The sequence below is a fragment of the Ochotona princeps genome, chromosome 2 (assembly GCF_030435755.1).
Source record: "Ochotona princeps isolate mOchPri1 chromosome 2, mOchPri1.hap1, whole genome shotgun sequence".
Taxonomy (NCBI): Eukaryota; Metazoa; Chordata; class Mammalia; order Lagomorpha; family Ochotonidae; genus Ochotona; species Ochotona princeps.
The window spans coordinates 70,646,207-70,665,369 of record NC_080833.1 but is presented as its reverse complement, the minus strand read 5'-3'; the positions used below and the strand labels follow the sequence as shown (position 1 = coordinate 70,665,369).

Below are 19,163 nucleotides of genomic sequence, written 5' to 3'. Positions count from 1 at the left end.
TTTGAAGGTTTCTGGATGTAGGTTTAGATCTGTTATCCATTTAGATCTGATCTTAGTGTATGGTGAGAGATGTGGATCTTTTTGTTTCTGCAAGCTATTAACCAGTTGTCCCAAGAGCATTTATTGAACAGACCTTCCCATTTGCCTGGATTGTCGTTTGTCTTTTTTCAAAGATTATTTGGCTGTACCTGTTTGGGTTCCCTTCTGGTGTTTCTATTCTGCTCCATTGATCTTCCTCTCTATCTTTGTGCCAGTACCACGCTGTTTTGATAACCACTGCCCTATAGTATGTCCAGAGGTCCGGAACTGTGATTCCCCCTGCTAACTTCCTGTTCTTCAGGATGGTTCTAGCTATTCGTGGTTTTTTGTGTTTCCAGATGAACCTTTGAATCATTGTTTCCAGTTCCATGAAGAATGTTTTGGGCAATTTGATTGGGATTGCGTTGAATGTATATATTGCTTTTGGCAGTATAGACATTTTAATGATATTGATTTTACCTATCCAGGAGCATGGGATGTTACTCCATCTTTTGAGGTCTTGTTCAGTTTCTTTTTTAAGTAGTTATAGTTTTCTTCAAATAAGTCTCCTACATTTTTGGTTAGATTTATTCCCAGATATTTCATACTTTTCTCTGTTATTTTGAATGGTATCTTGCTGGTTAAATCTTTTTCCATCTTGGGGCTGTTCGCATACACTATGGTTGTTGATTTTTGTTCATTAATTTTGTACCCTGCCACTCTACCAAACTCTCGTATAAGTTCTAGCAGTCTCTGTATTGAGTCTCTTGGCTCTTCTACATAAAGAATCATATCATCTGCGTATAGTGAGAGCTTGACTTCTTCGTTTCCCATTTGGATTCCTTTGATTTCTTTTTCTTGTCTTATGGCCTCAGCGAGTATCTCTAGGACTATGTTGAATAGTAGTGGAGAAAGTGGACATCCCTGTCTTGTTCCAGATTTCAGTGGGAAGGGTTCCAGTTTTTCTCCATTCAGTATGATGCTGGCGTTGGGTTTTTCATATATGGCTTTAATTATGTTGTGGATTTTTCCATCTATGCCTACCTTGGTTAGGGTTTTTAGTAGGAAGTGGTGTTGGATTTTGTCAAAAGCTTTTTCTGCATCTATTGATACTGTCATGTGATTCTTGTTATTCAGTTTTTGGATGTGGTGTATCACATTTATGGATTTCCGAATGTTGAACCATCCCTGCATTCCAGGGATGAATCCTACTTGATCTGGATGAATGATCTGTCTGATGTGTTTTTGAATTCTGTTGGCTAGGATTTTGTTGAGAATCTTAGCATCAATGTTCATCAAAGAGATAGGTCTGTAGTTTTCCTTCTCTGTTAGTTCTCTGTCCGGTTTTGGGATTAAGGTAATGTTGGCTTCATAGAATGAGTTTGGAAGGGTTGCTTCTTTTTCTATTGTTTTGAAGAGTTTGTAGAGGATTGGGGTCAGTTCTGTTCGGAATGTTTTGTAGAATTCTGTAGTGAAGCCGTCTGGGCCTGGGCTTTTCTTTGTTGGGAGGTCTTTAATCACTGATTCAATCTCTGCTTCAGTTATGGGTTTGTTCAGGTTGTTTGTTGCCTCTGGGCTAAGTTTTGGCAGGTGGTAGAAGTCTAAGAACTTTTCCATTTCTTGGTGATCTTCTGATTTGTTGGAGTACAGTGCTTTGTAGTAATTTCTAATTATGGCCTTAATGGATGCGGTGTCTGTTGTTATGTTGCCTTTTTCATCTTTGATGCTGTTAATTCTTGCCTTCTCTTGTTTTTTCTTTGTCAGTCGGGCCAGTGGGGGTGTCTATCTTGTTTATCTTCTCAAAAAAGCAGCTTTTTGATTCATTGATTTTGTGTATGGTTTTTTTATTTGTATCTGATTAATTTCCTCCCTTGTTTTGATGATTTCTTGTTTCCTATTGTGTGTGGGGCTCTTCTGCTGTTGTTTTTCCAATTCCTGGAGGTGTGTGTTTAGTTCCTGTATTTGGCGCCTCTCTTGGGCCTTGACATGAGCTCCAATTGCGATGAGTTTACCCCGTAGCACTGCTTTGGCAGTGTCCCACAAATTTTGGAATGTTGTGTCAGAGTTTTCATTGGTTTCCATAAATTTTTTGATCTCATCTTTAATTTCTTCTCTGATCCATTGTTCGTTTAATAGCATATTGTTCAGCCTCCAAGAGTTTCTGTATTTCCTGGGGCATTTTGAATTGCTGATTTCCAGTTTCATTCCGTGGTGGTCTGAGAGGGTACATGGTATGATTCCTATCTTTTTGAAGTTATTTAGGTTTGCTTTGTGTCCTATCATGTGGTCGATCCTGGAGAAGGTGCCATGCACTGCTGAAAAAAAAGTAAAATCTGTGGCCTTAGGGTAAAAAATTCTATAAATATCTATCATGTCCAGTTGTTCTATTGTTTGTATGAGCTCTGTAGTTTCTTTGTTGAGTTTTTGTTTTGTTGATCTGTCTATTGTTGTTAGTGGGGTGTTAAGATCACCCACTATTATTGTGTGCATATCTGTGTCTCCCCTTAAGTCCGTGAGTAATTGCTTCACATAGCTAGGTGCGTTTGAATTTGGTGCATGTATGTTCACAATGGTAATTACTTCCTGATGGATCAGTCCCTTCACCAATATATAATGTCCTTCCCTGTCCTTTTTGATGTGTGTCAGATTGAAGTCCACATCATCTGAAATTAAGACAGCTACCCCAGCCTTTTTTCTCGTCCATTGGCATGAAATATCTGTTTCCAACCTTTTACTTTCAGCTTCTTAGAATCTCTTCTGGTTAGATGTGTCTCTTGTAGGCAACAGATAGTTGGGTGCTGTTTGATAATCCATTCTGTTAATCTATGCCTTTTGATTGGTGAGTTCAGGCCATTTGTGTTAAGAGTTAAAATTGAGAGGTTGTGATTTTGCCCTGCCACACTTGTTTTTGTGGGTGTTGATATCTGTGTAATTGCCCTTCCTTGTGTGGACTTTAGTGGGGAGACCTTCCTGTTTGCCATCTTTGCTTATGATTCACCTCCTTTTTTTCTGGATTTAGTGTATTTCTAAGGAGATTTTGTAGAGCTGGTTTTGTGCTGGCATATTCTTCTAATTTCTCTTTGCTATGAAAGTATCTGATTTCGTTCTCAAATACGAACGAGATCTTTGCTGGGTACAATATTCTTGGTTGACAGTTGTTCTGATTCAGGATTTGGAAGATCTTTGTCCATTCTCTTCTTGCTTGTAAGGTCTCTTCAGAGAAGTCAGCAGTGATCCTGATTGGTTTTCCCTGGTATGTGATCTTTTCTCTGCTTCGTACTTGTCTCAGGGTTCTTTCTTTGTCTTCGTTGGAGTGGAACTTGAGTGCCATATGTCTGGGTGAAGATCGCTTTGGGTCATATCTGCTGGGAGTCCTTTGACCATCCTGGATTTGGGCTGGGTTCATGTTCCAAGTGTTTTGGAAGTTTTCCTGTATAATTTCGTTGAGCACCATTTGCATTCCTGAATCTTTTTCCGCTCCTTCAGGAAGGCCAATAATCCTAATATTCGATTTTCTGAGGTTGTCTTTCATTTCTTGTATGGTCTTATTGGCTTTGTTCAGACTTGTCTCCAGCTGTTTAATGAACTGGGTATGTTCGTTTTGTGTGTCTTCCGTTTCAGAGATCCTCTCTTCTGCTGTATTTGTTCTGTTGGTTAGGCTCTCAATTTTGTGCTCTAAGTCAAGGATTTTACTTTTCATTTGTTGTATTTCTGAGACTATGTGGTTCTTGAATTCCTTGAAGTCCTTCCAGTTCTTCTCATTGTCTCTGACATATTTTAACATTATTTTTTTGAATTCCTTGTCTGGTAGATCTTCTATGTCTTCATCTCGCATCTCCGAAATAGACATTTGCTTTTGATCCTTTATTGGTAGGGTGTTGGCTCTCTCCTCTGGATCATTATCTTTTCTGGTATTTCTTCCCATTGTGTTAGTGTTTCTTTTTTGAGAGACCTAGGCACCAGTGTGCTGAGGGGTGTCCAAGCACTATCCCGTAGAGATCGGAGTCTGCAGGCGTGGAGTAGCAGGGTGTGGGAATTTTCAAGGCACTTTTGGTGCGTCTCCAGAACACTGGACCTCAGGGCGCCTCTTCCAGGGCCCAGCGGATTCAAAGCACACTCTCAGCTCGTCCCCTACAGGTATGCTACCACAGGGCGTGGGGGAGTGAAGGCACTCTCTGTGTGCGCCCCCTGTGCGCGGGATCACAGGGCTCGGCGGATTCTAGGTGCTTTCTCGGTGTGTCCCCAGTGCCAGGGACTGCAGGGCGTGGAGGTTCCAGGTGCTCCCTGGGAATGCCTCCTGCACGCAGGTCCTCAGTGCCCTCCTGGTGCGTCTCCCAAGCACGGGAGTATAGGGCGTGGGGTGTTCCAGGTGCTCTCTGGAAGCGCCTCCTGCGCAGGCCCGCCCACCCCAGCGCTTGCAGGGGACTGACCGCTCCAGCGCTAGCATGGGACTGCCCAGCCTAGAGGCGTGCTCGGGTTCCTGTGGGATAGCACCGCCCAGCTGAGTGCCAGACCGCAAAGGCACGGGGGAGTATTCAGTGTGCCTTTTGCCTTTTCCTCAGCGCACAGGACCACTGTGCGTCACCTCCCAGACACAGTTTTGGCAGTTTCAAGGCACTCGTCCTGTGTCCCTAGACGCTGGAATCTCGGGGGGGGAGGGGCGGGGAGATGAGCACCAAGGGTGTTCAGGTGCATGCCCCTGGGGGGCCAACTCCTGGAGCCTCCAACCCACCACTGTCCCCACCCAACTCACTCAAACCTCAGGTTCTTGCAGTCTGCCTCTTCCTCTGGTGGGAACCCTCGCCGCGGGTGCTTCTCCTGGCAACTGTGTCCGGTGTAGGTCCTGGCGGGTCCCGATGGAACCTGGAGACTGCGGCGGGTGCAGGTCCTGGCGGGGCTTGGCGACTAGGGTGGGCGGATGCCAGCGGGTCCTGATGACTTCAGGTCCTGATGTCTGCAGCGGGTGCAGGTCCTGGCGGGTCCTGGCGACCAGGGTGGGCAGGTGCCAGCGGGTGCTGATCACTGCTGGTCCTCACGGCCACAGCGTCTGCGGGTCCTGAGGTCTGCGGGTCGACTGCGGCTCTCAGCGTCTGCACTCAAAGGTGACTCAGCAGGTCAGGAGCGGAAAGCCGTCTTCCCTGCCCTTTGTTTTGTTTTTCCCTGGTTGCTCTTCCGAGTTGTGTGGATTTTTTTGGCTCCACACTGTCCAGGGAACTTCACGTTCTTCTCCCTGTAGCTCTATGCTGCTCCACTTACGCTTTTGTCGCATTCTAGCCCTCTCTGTCTGTGAGCTCCCTCATAGTCTTCCTCCTATGTCGGCCATCTTGCGAGTCTCTCTCAGGGATCTTTCAAAGCTTTGTTATCTACCTTTCTGTTCTGTGTCCTTAGTGTTGACTTATCCCCAGCTTCATGCAGAGCCATATGGGGACCAGCATCACAAGTATATGCTTTATCAGATTTAAATCCATCTTGGAAAAGACCTTTCTGTCGTCTGAAAATAAGTTCTGGGCCTACCTGTCCCTGACTTTAGTTAGATCCTGTGCTTACTTCTGCACCAATTCCATGGTCAAGAAAATGGGAGGAGTGTTCGGTATAGAGATTAAGATGCTTGGGATGCTTCCAGCCCTCACTGGGGTGCTCGAATTGAAGCCTCTCCAGTCAGCTGTCTGCTAATGTGCACCTCGGAGGCAGCAGGTAATGGCTGCAGTACTTGCATCCCTAGTAATCCCTTGAAAGTTCCAGACTGAGCTTCGAGTTTGTGGCTCCTCCCTGGACTAGCCCCAGCTATTTTGAGAATTAGAAAAGGAATCAGCAGATGGAAGATCTCTCTTTGACTGTCTTATTTCTATACCTTTAGAAAAAAAGGAGAGAATGGGAATTTTATTACTGTTTTAGGGCTAAAGAATTTCCCTTCTCGGTCCAGCAGCGTGGCCTAGCGGCTAAAGTCCTAGCCTTGAACATGCTGGGATCCCTTATGGGCGCCGGTTCTAATCCTGGCAGCTCCACATCCCATTTAGCTCGCTGCTTGTGGCCTGGGAAAGCAGTTGAGGATGGTCCAAAGTCTTCGGACCCTGCACCTGTGTGGGAGACCTGGAGGAAGTTCCTGGCTTCGTATCGGCACAGCACTGGCCATTGCGCTCACTTGGGGAGTGAATCATTGGATGGAAGATCTTCCTCTCTGTCTCTTCTCCTCTCTGTACATCTTACTTTGTGATGATAAAACACAAGGTTAAAAAAAAAAAGAATTTACCTCTCATTAAAGTACTTAGGTTGATATCATGGAAGTAGTGCTTCAGAGAAAATTCAGATTACAGTCATCAGAAAGTGGGTAAATGTAGGCTGTGGCAATAATGGAAAATGCTAAAAAAAAATCATTGCTTTGTGTTTGGGCTAGAGCATCTGTTTTAGAAAAAAAAATAGTAATTTCAACTGTAGTAGCATGTTCTTTAGAGGGGCCACTTCACTGATGATAACAGTAAGTTAAAATATTAGAGCTTTAAACAAAGTAGAGATTTTATGTCCCTGCTGCACTGTTTCCCAAACACCTATCTGCTTGTGGTCTAGGAAAGCAGTAGAGGATTGCCCAAGTACTTGGAACCCTGCACCTGTGTGGGAGACCCAGAAGAATCTCCTGGCTCCTGATTTGGGATGTACTCACCCCTGTCTTTTGTGGCCCGTTGGGGAATGAACCAGCAGATGGAAGATCTTTCTGCACCTCCCTCTCTCTCTGGAAATCTACTTTTCTAATAAAAATAAATAAAACTTTAAAAAACAATGACAACAATAAAAACATTTGCATTCCAGTTTGGAGTGAAGAAAAGTAAATATGTGAATGTTCACTGAGTGTTTACATCTCTGAAAAGGCATTTTGCCTAGAAGTGTCCTCCTCAACAAATTCCAGTGACTGGCCAGGACTTGGTTAAATGGTCACATAAACCTAGGAAATGTATTCATTTATTTAAGTAGAAGGCTGCCTCTAATAAAAATCTTTAGTAGTGAGTAAGAACTATTGAATAACTATTATGTAGATTTAAAGCTTATAAAAATAAAACATACCAATAAAACTACAAAAACTATTACACAATGAACAACCCATTTGCTAAAATGACAGGATCAAATTACTACCTACGGATATTAACACTTAATGTAAATGGCTTAAATTCGTCAATCAAGCATCATGGATTAGCAGACTGGATCAAAAACAAGATTCATCTATCTGTTGCCCACAGAAAACATCTCACTAACAAAGATATGTGGAAACCAAAAATGAAAGAATGGAAAAAAGATATTCCAGGCTAATGGAAAAGAGAAAAGAGCTAGTGCAGCCATTCTTATATCAGATACTATAGACTTTGATGTGAAAAATATTAAAAGAGAATGATCAAAGGATCCACTCAACAAGAAAAATCACCTTACTAGTTTCTTAGGATATTTTCCTTTTCATCTCTAATTTTACTTTTCCTTTTTTCTCTTGCTTTTCTTTGCTAGTCTAAAAATTTGTTTTGCTCATCTTAAAAAATGGTTCTTTCTTTTTGCAATTTGTAGTTTTTAAATTTGAATTCCATTTAATTTTGCTGTGGTTTTTGTTACTTCTTGCTTCCTGTTCATTTTTTTCTTTTGCAGTAAGCCGTTGAAATGCATTATTGGGTCATTTATTTGATATATTTTGATTTTTGTAAGCACCTGATGTTATAAATGTCCTTCTCAATACTGTTTTTATTACATCTCATTGGTTTTGATATTTATGTTTTTGTTTTAATTTCTTCAAAAAAGTTTTTTCTTATTAATTTATTCAGTGATACAGAAGTCATACAGTTGCATCATTTTCTTCAAGAAGGTTTTTGATTTTATTTTTCATTTCTTCAGGAACACATTGGTCATTCAGTAGCATGTTATTTAACTTCATGTCATTGTAAATTTTCTATTTTTCTTCATATTGTTGATTTTGTTCTATGGGTTTTCATTTAAGGGGATGTATAATAACTGTGTAATAGAGACTATCACATCCAGATGTGAAGATACAATGAAGTATGCATCTCTGTTTTCAAATCAAAATAGACTCCCAATGAAAGTGTTACATATATTTTGACAATAGGATGCTGGACTCTCTGCCGTTGTTCATACCTACAGTGTCAAAATACACTTAAATAGTGGAGTGATGGACTTATGACTGTTTATGAAGGATTATATCATTGTAGTAATCTAAGGGAAATCAGTGGGAGAAGGGAATTTAGGGAAGAGGGAAGGAATCCCAAAGCCTATGGAGCTATATCATAAAAATAATAAAATAATTTAATCAATTAATTTAATAAACAAAGGAAGAAAGTGGAAAAAAGATGGAAATCTAAAGAGTAAATCTATCATATAACCTTATTTTGGTAATGTAATGTGCATTAAATATGTAGCAGACACGGAAGTAAAGCAAAGGCTAAAGATTATTTCTAATCTATGTATGTGTCTTAGATATTTGGCCATATAATAATACCCTTCACCAAGATAAAGAACTTAAGAAGAATGAATGTTTGCAGGAGGAAGTTAAACAGTTAAGTTTTTGATATTTGCAAGTAAAAATACTGGCATTAACTAGCAATAGGCTGATGTCATTTGTGCACTAACTAAACAGCTGCACATTTTGATGTCTATTGTGTATTTTCAGGCAAATAATGGGAAGCTGACTGTTTTAGTAATTCTCTACTTACCTAGTCCTATTCTTTTACCTTATGGTCCAAGTACTGAAATTTGAAGAGCTTTGTTCTAGTAATTCTCTCTTCCGACTCCCTAGCTTTGAACAAGAGATATATTTGTGCTTAAGCATAGATGGTCCAGCTCTCAGATTTGGCACAATTCCTTTCGGGATAAGGAGTGGGACGGGAGTAGATGGGCTAGTAAAACTGGGTGTGCATCACATTACCAGGGTGCGAGTGAGACTTGTTTTTTGGGAGGATCTCAGAAATATTTAGAACTACAATATTGTGCTCTGGAAGAAATGTGTTTAAATGGACTTTTGACTGTAAATTTGGTGGATATACTCTGAAATAACATCATCTTCTACTATTTTAATAACTGAGTCAAAGATGATATTTGTTTTAAACTTTTTTCAATTTACTCATGAGCCTTGCCTTTTTCATTAACACAGGTGTTGACAGTATAAATATTAATAGGGAAAATGTCTTTAAAATATGCTGCTTTGGGCCGGTCATGTTAGCCTCTTGGCTAGGTCCTTGCCTTGCATACACTGGGGTCCTGCTTCCCATCTGGCTCTTTGCTTAAGGCCTGGGAGGGTGGTGGAGGATGGGCCACGGCCCTACACCTGAGTGGGAGACCTGGAGGAAGCTCTTGGCTTTGGATTGGCTTAGCTTCGGCTATTGCAGCCACTTGGTCCGTGAACCAGCAGAAGGAAGATCTTTCTTCTGTCTCTGCCTCTCTCTGTAAATCTGCCTTTCTAATAAAAATAAACCCTTAAAAATACTGTTTTGTCTTATTTATCAGTCTGCACGTTTTTCATAACATGCTAAGCTAAATTTAAAAAAAAAAAACAAAAACAAGAAATTCCTCAGAGCTTAGTGAGCATTTAGTATGAGCGGAATAACCTAATTGTTCACATTGCATAAATACTAAGTGAGCTAAGGCTGGTTTGAAAGATAAATAAATACTACATTAATGGTAGCTACTGCTGCTGAAGGTGGACATCAGTTCTGTCACCAGAAAGTGTACAGTTCTGTTTATTCTTTCAAGCTATTATGCTTGACTCGTATCTGGTGTTTAGCAGTGGTTGGTCAAATGGTTGGTTGAAGTCTAGAACACAATGCAGATCTAGTTTTGGAGAATATACACAATAGAAAGGGAGACAAAAGTGACTATGTTCAGAGAATAAGTAGCTTTTCTAAAGGCCCTTTGAATTGTACACACAATGCGTAGTGCCAGCCAACGTATCATTGCTAGGAGTTGTTCAGATGATGTCATTTGTTCAGCAGTCTTGCAGCTGTGTATTTCAAAATCTGTTGTCATTTCTTGGCAGAAAGCATAGAAGTAGGATCAATTATGCTTTAGAAGAGACCTTTCCGCATTTAGTGCCATTTTACTAGGAAGCATAGAGGCTTTTCCTTAACTCTTACATCTGAATACTAATTCTATTTTCTTAATTTCTTCATCCATTCTTTTCATCAAATACAAAAATGACTGAACTCCTTCGAGAGTGTCTGTCATTCTGAAGGCCTTATCCTGATGAATGGAACCATTTTCTACCCATTTCCTGAAGCCAGAAATCCAAAAGTCATCTTAGATGACTTTTTCCTTCCTGAGAACTGGCTCCCTCTTATTGCTGTATAGTAGCAGGATTCTTTCTCACAATATCTGTTATTGTATTTGTGATTGAGCATTTATCATTTCTCTCTTGGAATTCTGTAACATTCTCATAAGACTGTATTCCCACTCCTGTCCCCACATAAATTCTGGTGTTGGCTATCAAAAACAGGCCTGGATTTGTTACTCCTGAGAGTTTTTCAGTAAACTCCATACTGCTAATGAGTAAGGATCAGACACTTGTTGGCGAGCTTGCGGGGAAAAGGGAACCCTACTCCACTGCTGGTGGGGCTGCAGGCTGGTACAGCCTCTATGGAAATCAGTATGGAGAATATTCAAACAACTCAAATTCAACATACCGTATGATCCAGCAATAGCACTCCTAGGAATATATCCAGAACACTTGTTCTATGAGAAACCAACATGCACTCCTATGTTCATAGCAGCACAATCAGTAATTGCAAAAACATGGAAACAACCAAAATGCCCATCAACAGAGGATTGGATAAGAAAGCTATGGTTCATCTACTCCATGGAATACTACTCAGCTATTAAAAAAAACAAAATGCAGTTCTTTGTGGCCAAATGGGCCAAACTGGAAACCATAATGCTAAGGGAAATGAGCCAATCCCAAAAGGTTAAATACCACATGTTGGCCTTAATTTAAGATGATATGATGTTATGTATAACATGTTATGTTTTGAATGTTATATGTTGTGTATAAACTAAAATTGAAGTATAGGTGAGGTGGTCACAGAAGGTGGCTGGGAACCCACATTTACTTTTAACATATTGGTTACTCATTACTATGTCAATTAATTCCATAATGATGTAAATTTTTGCTGATGGTATGTTGGAGCTTTCAATTGACTGGGATGATACTCTGCTAGCTCTGTCATCAGACCAGAGAGGGTATACCTAAGAAGCCGTTGAACTTGACGGGACAAGATGCTGGACTCTATGTTTGGTATACGCTTGCAATGGGGAAATCTCAACTGAACTTGAGCTGTGGTTATGCAACAAGGTGGAGGAATCCACCATGGTGGGAGGGTTTGGGGAGGGGTGGGGAGAACCCAAGTATCTATGTAACTGTGTCACATAATACAATGTAATTACTGAAGTTAAATAATAAATAATTAAAAAAAAAAAAGATCCCTGAGTGATTTAAAATCCAATAATTCCAAGGATATGTACACTGGATCAAGGAAAAGTATTATGGCGATTTCATTTCTACCTATTATTTGAAAAGGCTAAACTGTGATCCATGTATATTTATTCTTTATTTTAACCCCTTAATATATATAAATACAGGCTGTCTTCTGTGGAACAGGGCTAGTTGTGTCCCGCCTTCTTATTCAGCAAGTTTATCATTCTCATGTGGTTCTTCATGCTTTGTTTCATGTCCACTAATTATGCAATAATACATGTACTTATGCTGTTTAGTGTAATTTTAAACAATGTGAGCAATAATAATATCTGTTCTGTACCTATTTCTGAACTGCATGATTTGTGGGACTGATTATGCTATTCTAGTTAATTTCACTAGTGTGCTGTATTTCCATTGTAGAAGAATCACTCCTGCTGAAATTGATTTGCAATCCTCTCCCTACCCCTCCCTTACAGCCATGCGCATTGTTTTGGGGATACATGTCCTTTTCAGGTGAATTTTCCCAGGCTTCTGGGTTGATACTTGGGAATAGAGATGTGTGTGATTAATTGATTTGAGTTAATCCTCATATTTTGAAAGAGAGAGGGAGAGAGACAGAGAAAGAGAGAGAGAGAGAAATATCTTCCATTTCCACTGGTTCATTCCCCAGTGGCTGCATTGGTCAGGTCTGGGCCAGACTGAAGCCAGGAACGAGGAGTCTCTTCCAGATCTCTGTCATGGGTACAGAAGTCCAAGGGCTTGGGCCATCTGATTTCCCAGACACATTAGCAGGGAGCTGGATTGGAAGTAGTGTAGCTGGGACTCGAACTAGTGTCTATATTGGATGCTGGCCCACAGTTAGAAGCTTAACCGGCTACACCACAGCTTTGGACCTGATCCTTTTATATTTAATGATTTTGTTGGATTATTTATAAAATGAATGTGTTGGTTAGCTGGTTTGAGGTAAACTCTTTTTCTAGTTTAACAAGTGTCAGCTCACTAGCAGATTGTTGGTCCTTTGTAGCAAACTTCTTTTCAAGATGTTCTCCAAAGTAGATTCTGAAAACAGAATGAGGGCCCTGTTGGAAAAAATGCTTTCTTTTCCCACAGTTCTTAGGTGATTGATAAGTCAACTGCACAGCTCTGCTTCAGCATAGTGGAGAGTAGGGAATAAGGTGGAGAAGTGGTGTTCATGTGCCACCCTGGTGTCTGCTCTTGCCACAAGCCATTGGCTCTTTGGTCCAGTGGTTCTCAAACTTTAATGTGCAACAGAATCACCTGGAGAGCTTTTCGGTTGATGGGCCTCACCTCTGTAGTTACGATTGAGATATTCTAAGGTTAGTCTTGGTAATAAGTATTTCTGAAAATTAACAGATGATGCTGATGCTACTGGTTCTGGTGCTATACCTTGAAAAGCATAATTTTCTATTAGCAATTCCTGACCTATTTTATTATTTAAGTTTAATTTTATTGATTCAGACATATTAATATGTAATCTCACAAACACATGAATTTTAAAATTGTTTCATATTTTCTTAATTCACACATTACGAAGAGATTTAAGTTAACAAATCTGTTTAGTGTAATATTAAACATGGTGGTGGTCCAGAACCTTGTTATTCAGAATGAGGTCTGTAGATTAGCATAGCCTGTGTCTTGTGGAAATGCAGACTCTTGAGCCCGCCGCAATAGCCTAGCAGCTAAGGTCCTCGCCAGGTATGTGCCAGGATCCCATGTGGACACTGGTTCTAATCCCTGTAGCCCGGCTTTCCACCCAGCTCCCTTCCTGTGGCTTGGGAAAGCAGTTGAGCATGACCCAGAGCTTTGGGACCCAGTACCCATGTGGGAGACTCAGAAGAAGCTCTTGGCTTCAGATTGGCACAGCACCAGCTGTTGCGGTCCCTTGGGGAGTAAATCTTCGGATGGAAGATATTCCTCTCTGTCTCTCCTTCTCTCTGTATATCTGACTTTGCAATTTAAAAAAAGGAGAAAGAAATGCAAATTCTCAGGCCACATTCTGGACCCTATGACCCGAATGTGAACTTCTGTTTCCAGGCAATTAGTATGCACCTTAAAATTTAGGAAGCATTGATCTAGAGCTCACAGTAAATGCAATTCTAATATTGAGAACAAATGAATATTTCAAGTTTTGGAGCAAAAACGATGATGCATGTTTCTTTTTTTGATTCTCTTTCATGAAAGTAAAAGTATGATGTTTTGTCAATAAAAATAACATAGCATCAAATTGGTTAGTGTTAGTATTGTTTACTGCATTTTTTCTTCACTGGTTCTGTGATAGATTGCACTTCCTAGTTCATAAGATTATGTGACAATTTCTTCCCTTTGTGTAAGCAGAAACGGTGTGTGTCACTGTTATCTGTATGAGAGCTCCACAATTCTCTTTGCTTCTGGCACAATGACAATTTTTAGGTGATGGCTGTTCTGGTAGCCTGCCTTCCTGCCTGACTCTGATGTGCAGAACACCCGTGCCAGTCGTTGGTGGAAATGTGGTGTGATCAGGAAGACGAGTTAGGTGTTATTCTCAGCTGTTAACATGCTCATATCCCATTTTGGAATATATGATTGAGTCCTGCCTCTAATACTGATTCCAGCTCGCTGCTAATGTGCAGCATAGGAGATAACAGTGATGATGGCACAACCAGTTGAGTCCTTCTACCCATATGGGAAACCTGGATTGAACTATGGGTCCTTGGCTTTTACCTGGTCCAGCCCTTGCTATTGTTGGCATTTGGAGGAATGAACCAAAGAATGAAATTTCTCTCTCTTTCTTTCTCTCTTATTCTCCCTATTTCCCCCCCACACACATACACATACACATACACACAAACACACAATGAAATAAAGAAATGATTGAAAATATTTTCTGAGGGTTGGACTTGTGCCAAGGCAGGTAAAGCTGTTGCCTGTGACAGTGACATCCCGTATGAGTGCTGGTTCGATTTCCAGCTGCTCCACTTCCAATCTAGCTCCCTGCCAAATGACCTGGAAAAACAGCAAGAGATAACCCAAGGTCTTGGTTCCCTGCGTTCACATGAGAGATCCGGAAGAAGCTCCTGGCCTCTGGCATCAACCTGACCCAGCTCTGCTTATTGTGGGCATCTGGAAAGTGAACCAGTGGATGGGAGACCTTTCTCTCGTTCTCTCTCTCTCTTTTATTCTCTTGCTCTCACTGTCACTCTGTGTTTGTCTCTGTCTATCCCTCTCTTTCTGTAACTCTGAGTTTCAAATACATAAAATCATCTTTAAAAGGTAGTTCTTAATAATTTTAAGCTCTGAAGATGCGATTTATTCTTGGGGCAAAATTACAGTCTGTCATAACATGTGGTTTTATCAGATTCTTCTTTCTTTTTTTTTCTTTCTTTCTTTTTTTTTTTTTTTTAGTATTTTATTTGAAAGGCAAAGAGGAGAGAGAAAGAAAGAAAGTCTTCCCATCCAGTGGTTTGCTTGTCAAATGTGTGCAACAGCCAATGGTAGGCAGCAGCCTGGAAACCAATTCTTAGTCTCCCACAGGAGTGGCAGGAAATCAGGTACCCGAGACATTGTCTGTTGTATAACTTGAAACATAAAGCTTGAATGGAGGTGGTTCAAGTCCCAGTTGTTCCACTTCCAATCCAACTCCCTGTTAATGGTCTGGGAAGACTGCAGATGATAGCCCCATCCCCAGTTTCCCTATACCCTTGTGGGAGACCCCCCAAAAGCTCCTACCTCCCGACTTCAATCTGTCCATTTTGAGGGTGAACCAGCAGCCATTTACAGCTCTGGCTGTAGTGGCCATTTAGAGGGTGAACCAGCAGATGGAGGATCTCTCTTTCTGTTTCTCCTTCTTTCTGTAACTCTGCCTTTCAGATAAAATAAGTACATCTTTTAAAAATAATTTTAAATATGATTCACTTTTTATTTGAAGTATATGGTGTCAATAGATAAAGACAAAGATCTTCTATGTGTTGATTCGCTTCTCAAACGGCTGCAATGTGAGGGGCTTCCTATGACCAAAGCCAGGAACCTGGTATTTGATGAGGCTTTCCCCATTGGCTGCAAGGGCCTAGGTATTTGGGCAATCATTTGCCGCCTTCCTAGGTGTGATAGCAGGGAACTGCGTCTGAATTGGAGCAGCTGGAGCTTCTAACCAGTGCTCCAATAGGGGATGCTGGTGTCACGCGCTCCTGGCCACAGTACTGACCCCATCCTGTTTTTGTTTTATAAATAGTTGCCAGGACTTCTTTTACTTTTGCATGTACTTTTAAATAATATGTTTTAATTAAGTATTATAGCTTTAGTATTCTTTTATGCTTATAATAGAGGTAAACTGAATACAGGGGTTTGTCTGTACTCAGGGTAGAGGGGCTGAGTATAGTTGAGTCATCTGGCAAGCTTAGCTTTAACAATGCTCATATTAGGGACCCACCTTGTATCAGGGTACAACTAGGTCACCAGGATTTTCAAAAGCTGCTGAGGTGATTCTACTTTGAAGGTAAGATTGAGAAAACACTGGCGTGAAGTACATTAAAGGCAAGTGCAAGATGATTTCTGTTTTTTTTGGAAAGTGCGTAATCATGGCTGTATTGAGTGGAATGATAAATCTGTTGTCTCAGATCTTCTACTTAGCATAAAAGGAAATAAGTAGAATTGAAATGGTAGAATGATGTCTTGGAGTTTGTTAAAGGTCTTTAACTGAGCCATAAATGAGATTTAGTAAAAAAAAAACCCAAATATATATATCTATGGAGACAGAGAGAGAGAATCATTCTATGGAGATTATAAATTACCCTATGGATGGGGTAAGGGATGAAGACACACAGATAAAGTCATTGGCTCTTCACTTAAGAGAAAATGGACACACATATAATTAGGGCCCAGTATGCTTAGGAAAACATTGTTTTCTAACTCCCGTTGACTTTGTCACCTACTTTCAATCTACTCTTACTGTAAAAGGGACCTTTGTTTACTCCAGTAACAAGATGTTGGACAAGAACTTATAAACTCAGTGGTTATCTCTCTGAGGTGTCACAGAGCCTCCAGAAGTACATGTTACTGAATTTGACATGTTATTTTCTTTTATTGTGAAAAATGGTCTAGTCTGTTTTAGGTTGGAATTTGAGCTGAGTTGAAATTTTGCAAATTCCCAGAATACAATAAAAAAAAATTACAGTCTGCATTGTAGTGCAGTTGAACAATTCTTGAATGTGTGTGTGTATCATTGTGGTATTTGAAAACAGTGGAACTCTGAAGAGAGTGATCAGACAGACCAGGCTTCAAAGCCTAGGCTTTCTATTTATACGGTGTGGGGCCTTGATTTATTTAACTTAATTATCTTTGATTTCTATGTTCGGAGCATGAGGAGACAGGATATGTACTTCAAGGTTTGTTCATGAAATAAAAGATTTAAAATACTTGTCAGTGCCTTTCTACAGTTGGTGTATAATAAATATATCTTTAGTTTTAATACTGAATTGTATTAGAAATTTATTCTAGTAAGACTGATATCTAATAGTAAAGCTCTAAAATTTCTTTAATGCTGAATATTGCTATTATTAATGAATGGATGATTTGTATCTTATATAGCTGAATTTCTGCTAAATCTTCTGATAATTCCCTGAAAACAGTTGTTGATATCATAGCTTTGTTTATGATAATGAGTTTTGTAATCTTTCATTGTGTTTAAAGCCATTTTCTAAGAACTCAGAAATTCTTAAATAGAGTGGGAAATCACAAAATTGACAATATAGACTGGGCAATATTGGATATACAGTGTGTATGTGTCTAGATTCATACATACTTGTACAGTGAAAATAAAAGTAAAATGCTACACAGCATGGTGAGATGAAGCCCAATCAAATCAGTTTATTCATAAAGTCATGCTTATTGTGCTGCTTTGTATGTCCAAGTAAGATAATTGTAGTAAAGGACCTTCTTATTCTCTGCCCTTTAAAGTTATTTTCATATTTTTAAAAGCACAATTCAAATATGACCTACTCTATAAAGACCTTCCTCTACCTGTTTAAACGGAGTCACTTGTGTGCACTCTCTCCAGCTGAGATCTCCTCCTGGCCCTAATTCCCTGTCTCATATTAAAAGCCGTGCTGCTGCTGTGTTTCGGGCATCGGCTCCAAGGTTGTCACAGTTCCTGATGAAGGAACTCAGACTTCAGAAGACCCCTTCCCTTTGTCTTCACTCTATGACCTTCTTTGTATTTTTTTTTTTTTTGTCCTTCCTGAGCTCTGGCTGAGTCTAAAAATGATACATGACTTTAATAAAACTTTCTGCACAAGACTACATGATCTTTTAGGACAAAGAGCCATCACCTAATGGTTAAAAAGTTTGACAAATTGATTGAAAAGCATCATTGATTTAGCACTTTTACTTTTGGTTTTATTTGGCTTTTAAAAAGAATGGTATTGGCATGTATGAAAACACTTCCATGAAAGTTATTTTCTGAATGACTCTGTTTTAAAATCCCTACAGGTACCTTCTGATCCCGTAACTTAAGTGTCTTGAAATTTGAGGATTCCACCAAGATAATATGACAGGAACATTCAGTGACTTGGGGCCACATCCTACTTAGGCTAATGCAGGACTTTGATTTCCTGAGAGCTTAGTACAGAGGCACACACTGCTCCCACTTGGCACAGGCAATCATGCCATCTCTGCCTCAAGACAGAGGTAAGCAAATTGGTTTAACTTGTGTTACATCATATGAAAGTGTTACAGTGCAACATTGCTACCTTCAAAAAGGAAAGGTGTTAAGAGGGAATTTGGACTCTGAAGTACCAAAATTTATAACTTTTTCGGTGGGGGAGGGGACATTTGTGTTCCTGGTTTTGGATTTTGTTATTGTTACCTCAGTGATATCTGTGTGTTTCACGTTTCTTTTGAAGTTATCCAGGGTCCCTCTCCCCTGGATCTGAATACAGAATTATCTTATCAAAGCACTTTGAAAAGGAAAGTCGGAAAGAAGAAAAAGAAAGGAATCATCACAGCGAATGTTGCTGGGACGAAGTTTGAAATCGGTAGGTCTTCTGGTTAACTGTGGGAAAGACAAGTGTGGTGTTGAAAATGATGCAATGTTTCAGAGACCTTCCCTTCACCTACGGTCTGTAGATTCTCTGATGCAGAAGAGGGGTCCCTTCTATGTGCAGTAGAGGGTGATATGCTTCAAAGGATGACAGTTGCTCTGTGAACTTTCTGTTCAACCAAATTGGTGATTAAATTTTGGGAAGTTGGCGTGGAAAGGAAAACAGCTAAACACCTGATAGATCCAACTTCATCAGCGGTCTGAACTTTGACTCTCTTTATAAAGGATTTGTGACTGCCCTGCCATGTTTGAATCTGTGAACCTAGAGTCTTGTGCACTATACTTACAAACCTGGGTTTACTCAGCCTTACCAGTTTGCATATACACGGACTCACAACTTTTCAGAAAATTTATATGAAGTGTTTCCCAATATGGATTTAGAAGAGTAGTGAGCACTGTCTCCTCCATACTGCCTGCACTTCCCACCCACCCTCTGCCTTCCTTCCTTCCTTCTTTCTTTCTTTTTTTCTGATTTTTATAGTAGCATAATTTCATGCTCCATTAAGGAAAGATATCAGTGTACAGCAAGCACCCATGCACAGCAAGCAGAAAATGAAAAAAAAAAAAACCTACTATCCTTCAGGAATGTAGACAAAGGTTATG

At 40.2% G+C, this 19,163-nt stretch overlaps 1 protein-coding gene across 6 annotated transcripts in view; it reads left to right on the top strand.

Annotated features, from left to right (window-relative positions):
* The window catches only part of TTLL7 (tubulin tyrosine ligase like 7), a 163,594-nt gene that overhangs the window by 60,041 nt on the left and 84,390 nt on the right, over window positions 1-19,163 (top strand). For all 6 annotated transcript variants that reach the window (XR_009244521.1, XR_009244522.1, XM_058658594.1 and 3 more), the window contains 2 exons: window positions 17,951-18,148; window positions 18,364-18,495. Coding sequence is in view for 4 of the 6 variants with exons in the window: in XM_058658594.1 (XP_058514577.1) it covers window positions 18,124-18,148; window positions 18,364-18,495 (157 nt within the window). In the remaining 2 variants the exon portion in view is untranslated. The remainder of the gene's footprint in view (window positions 1-17,950; window positions 18,149-18,363; window positions 18,496-19,163) is intronic.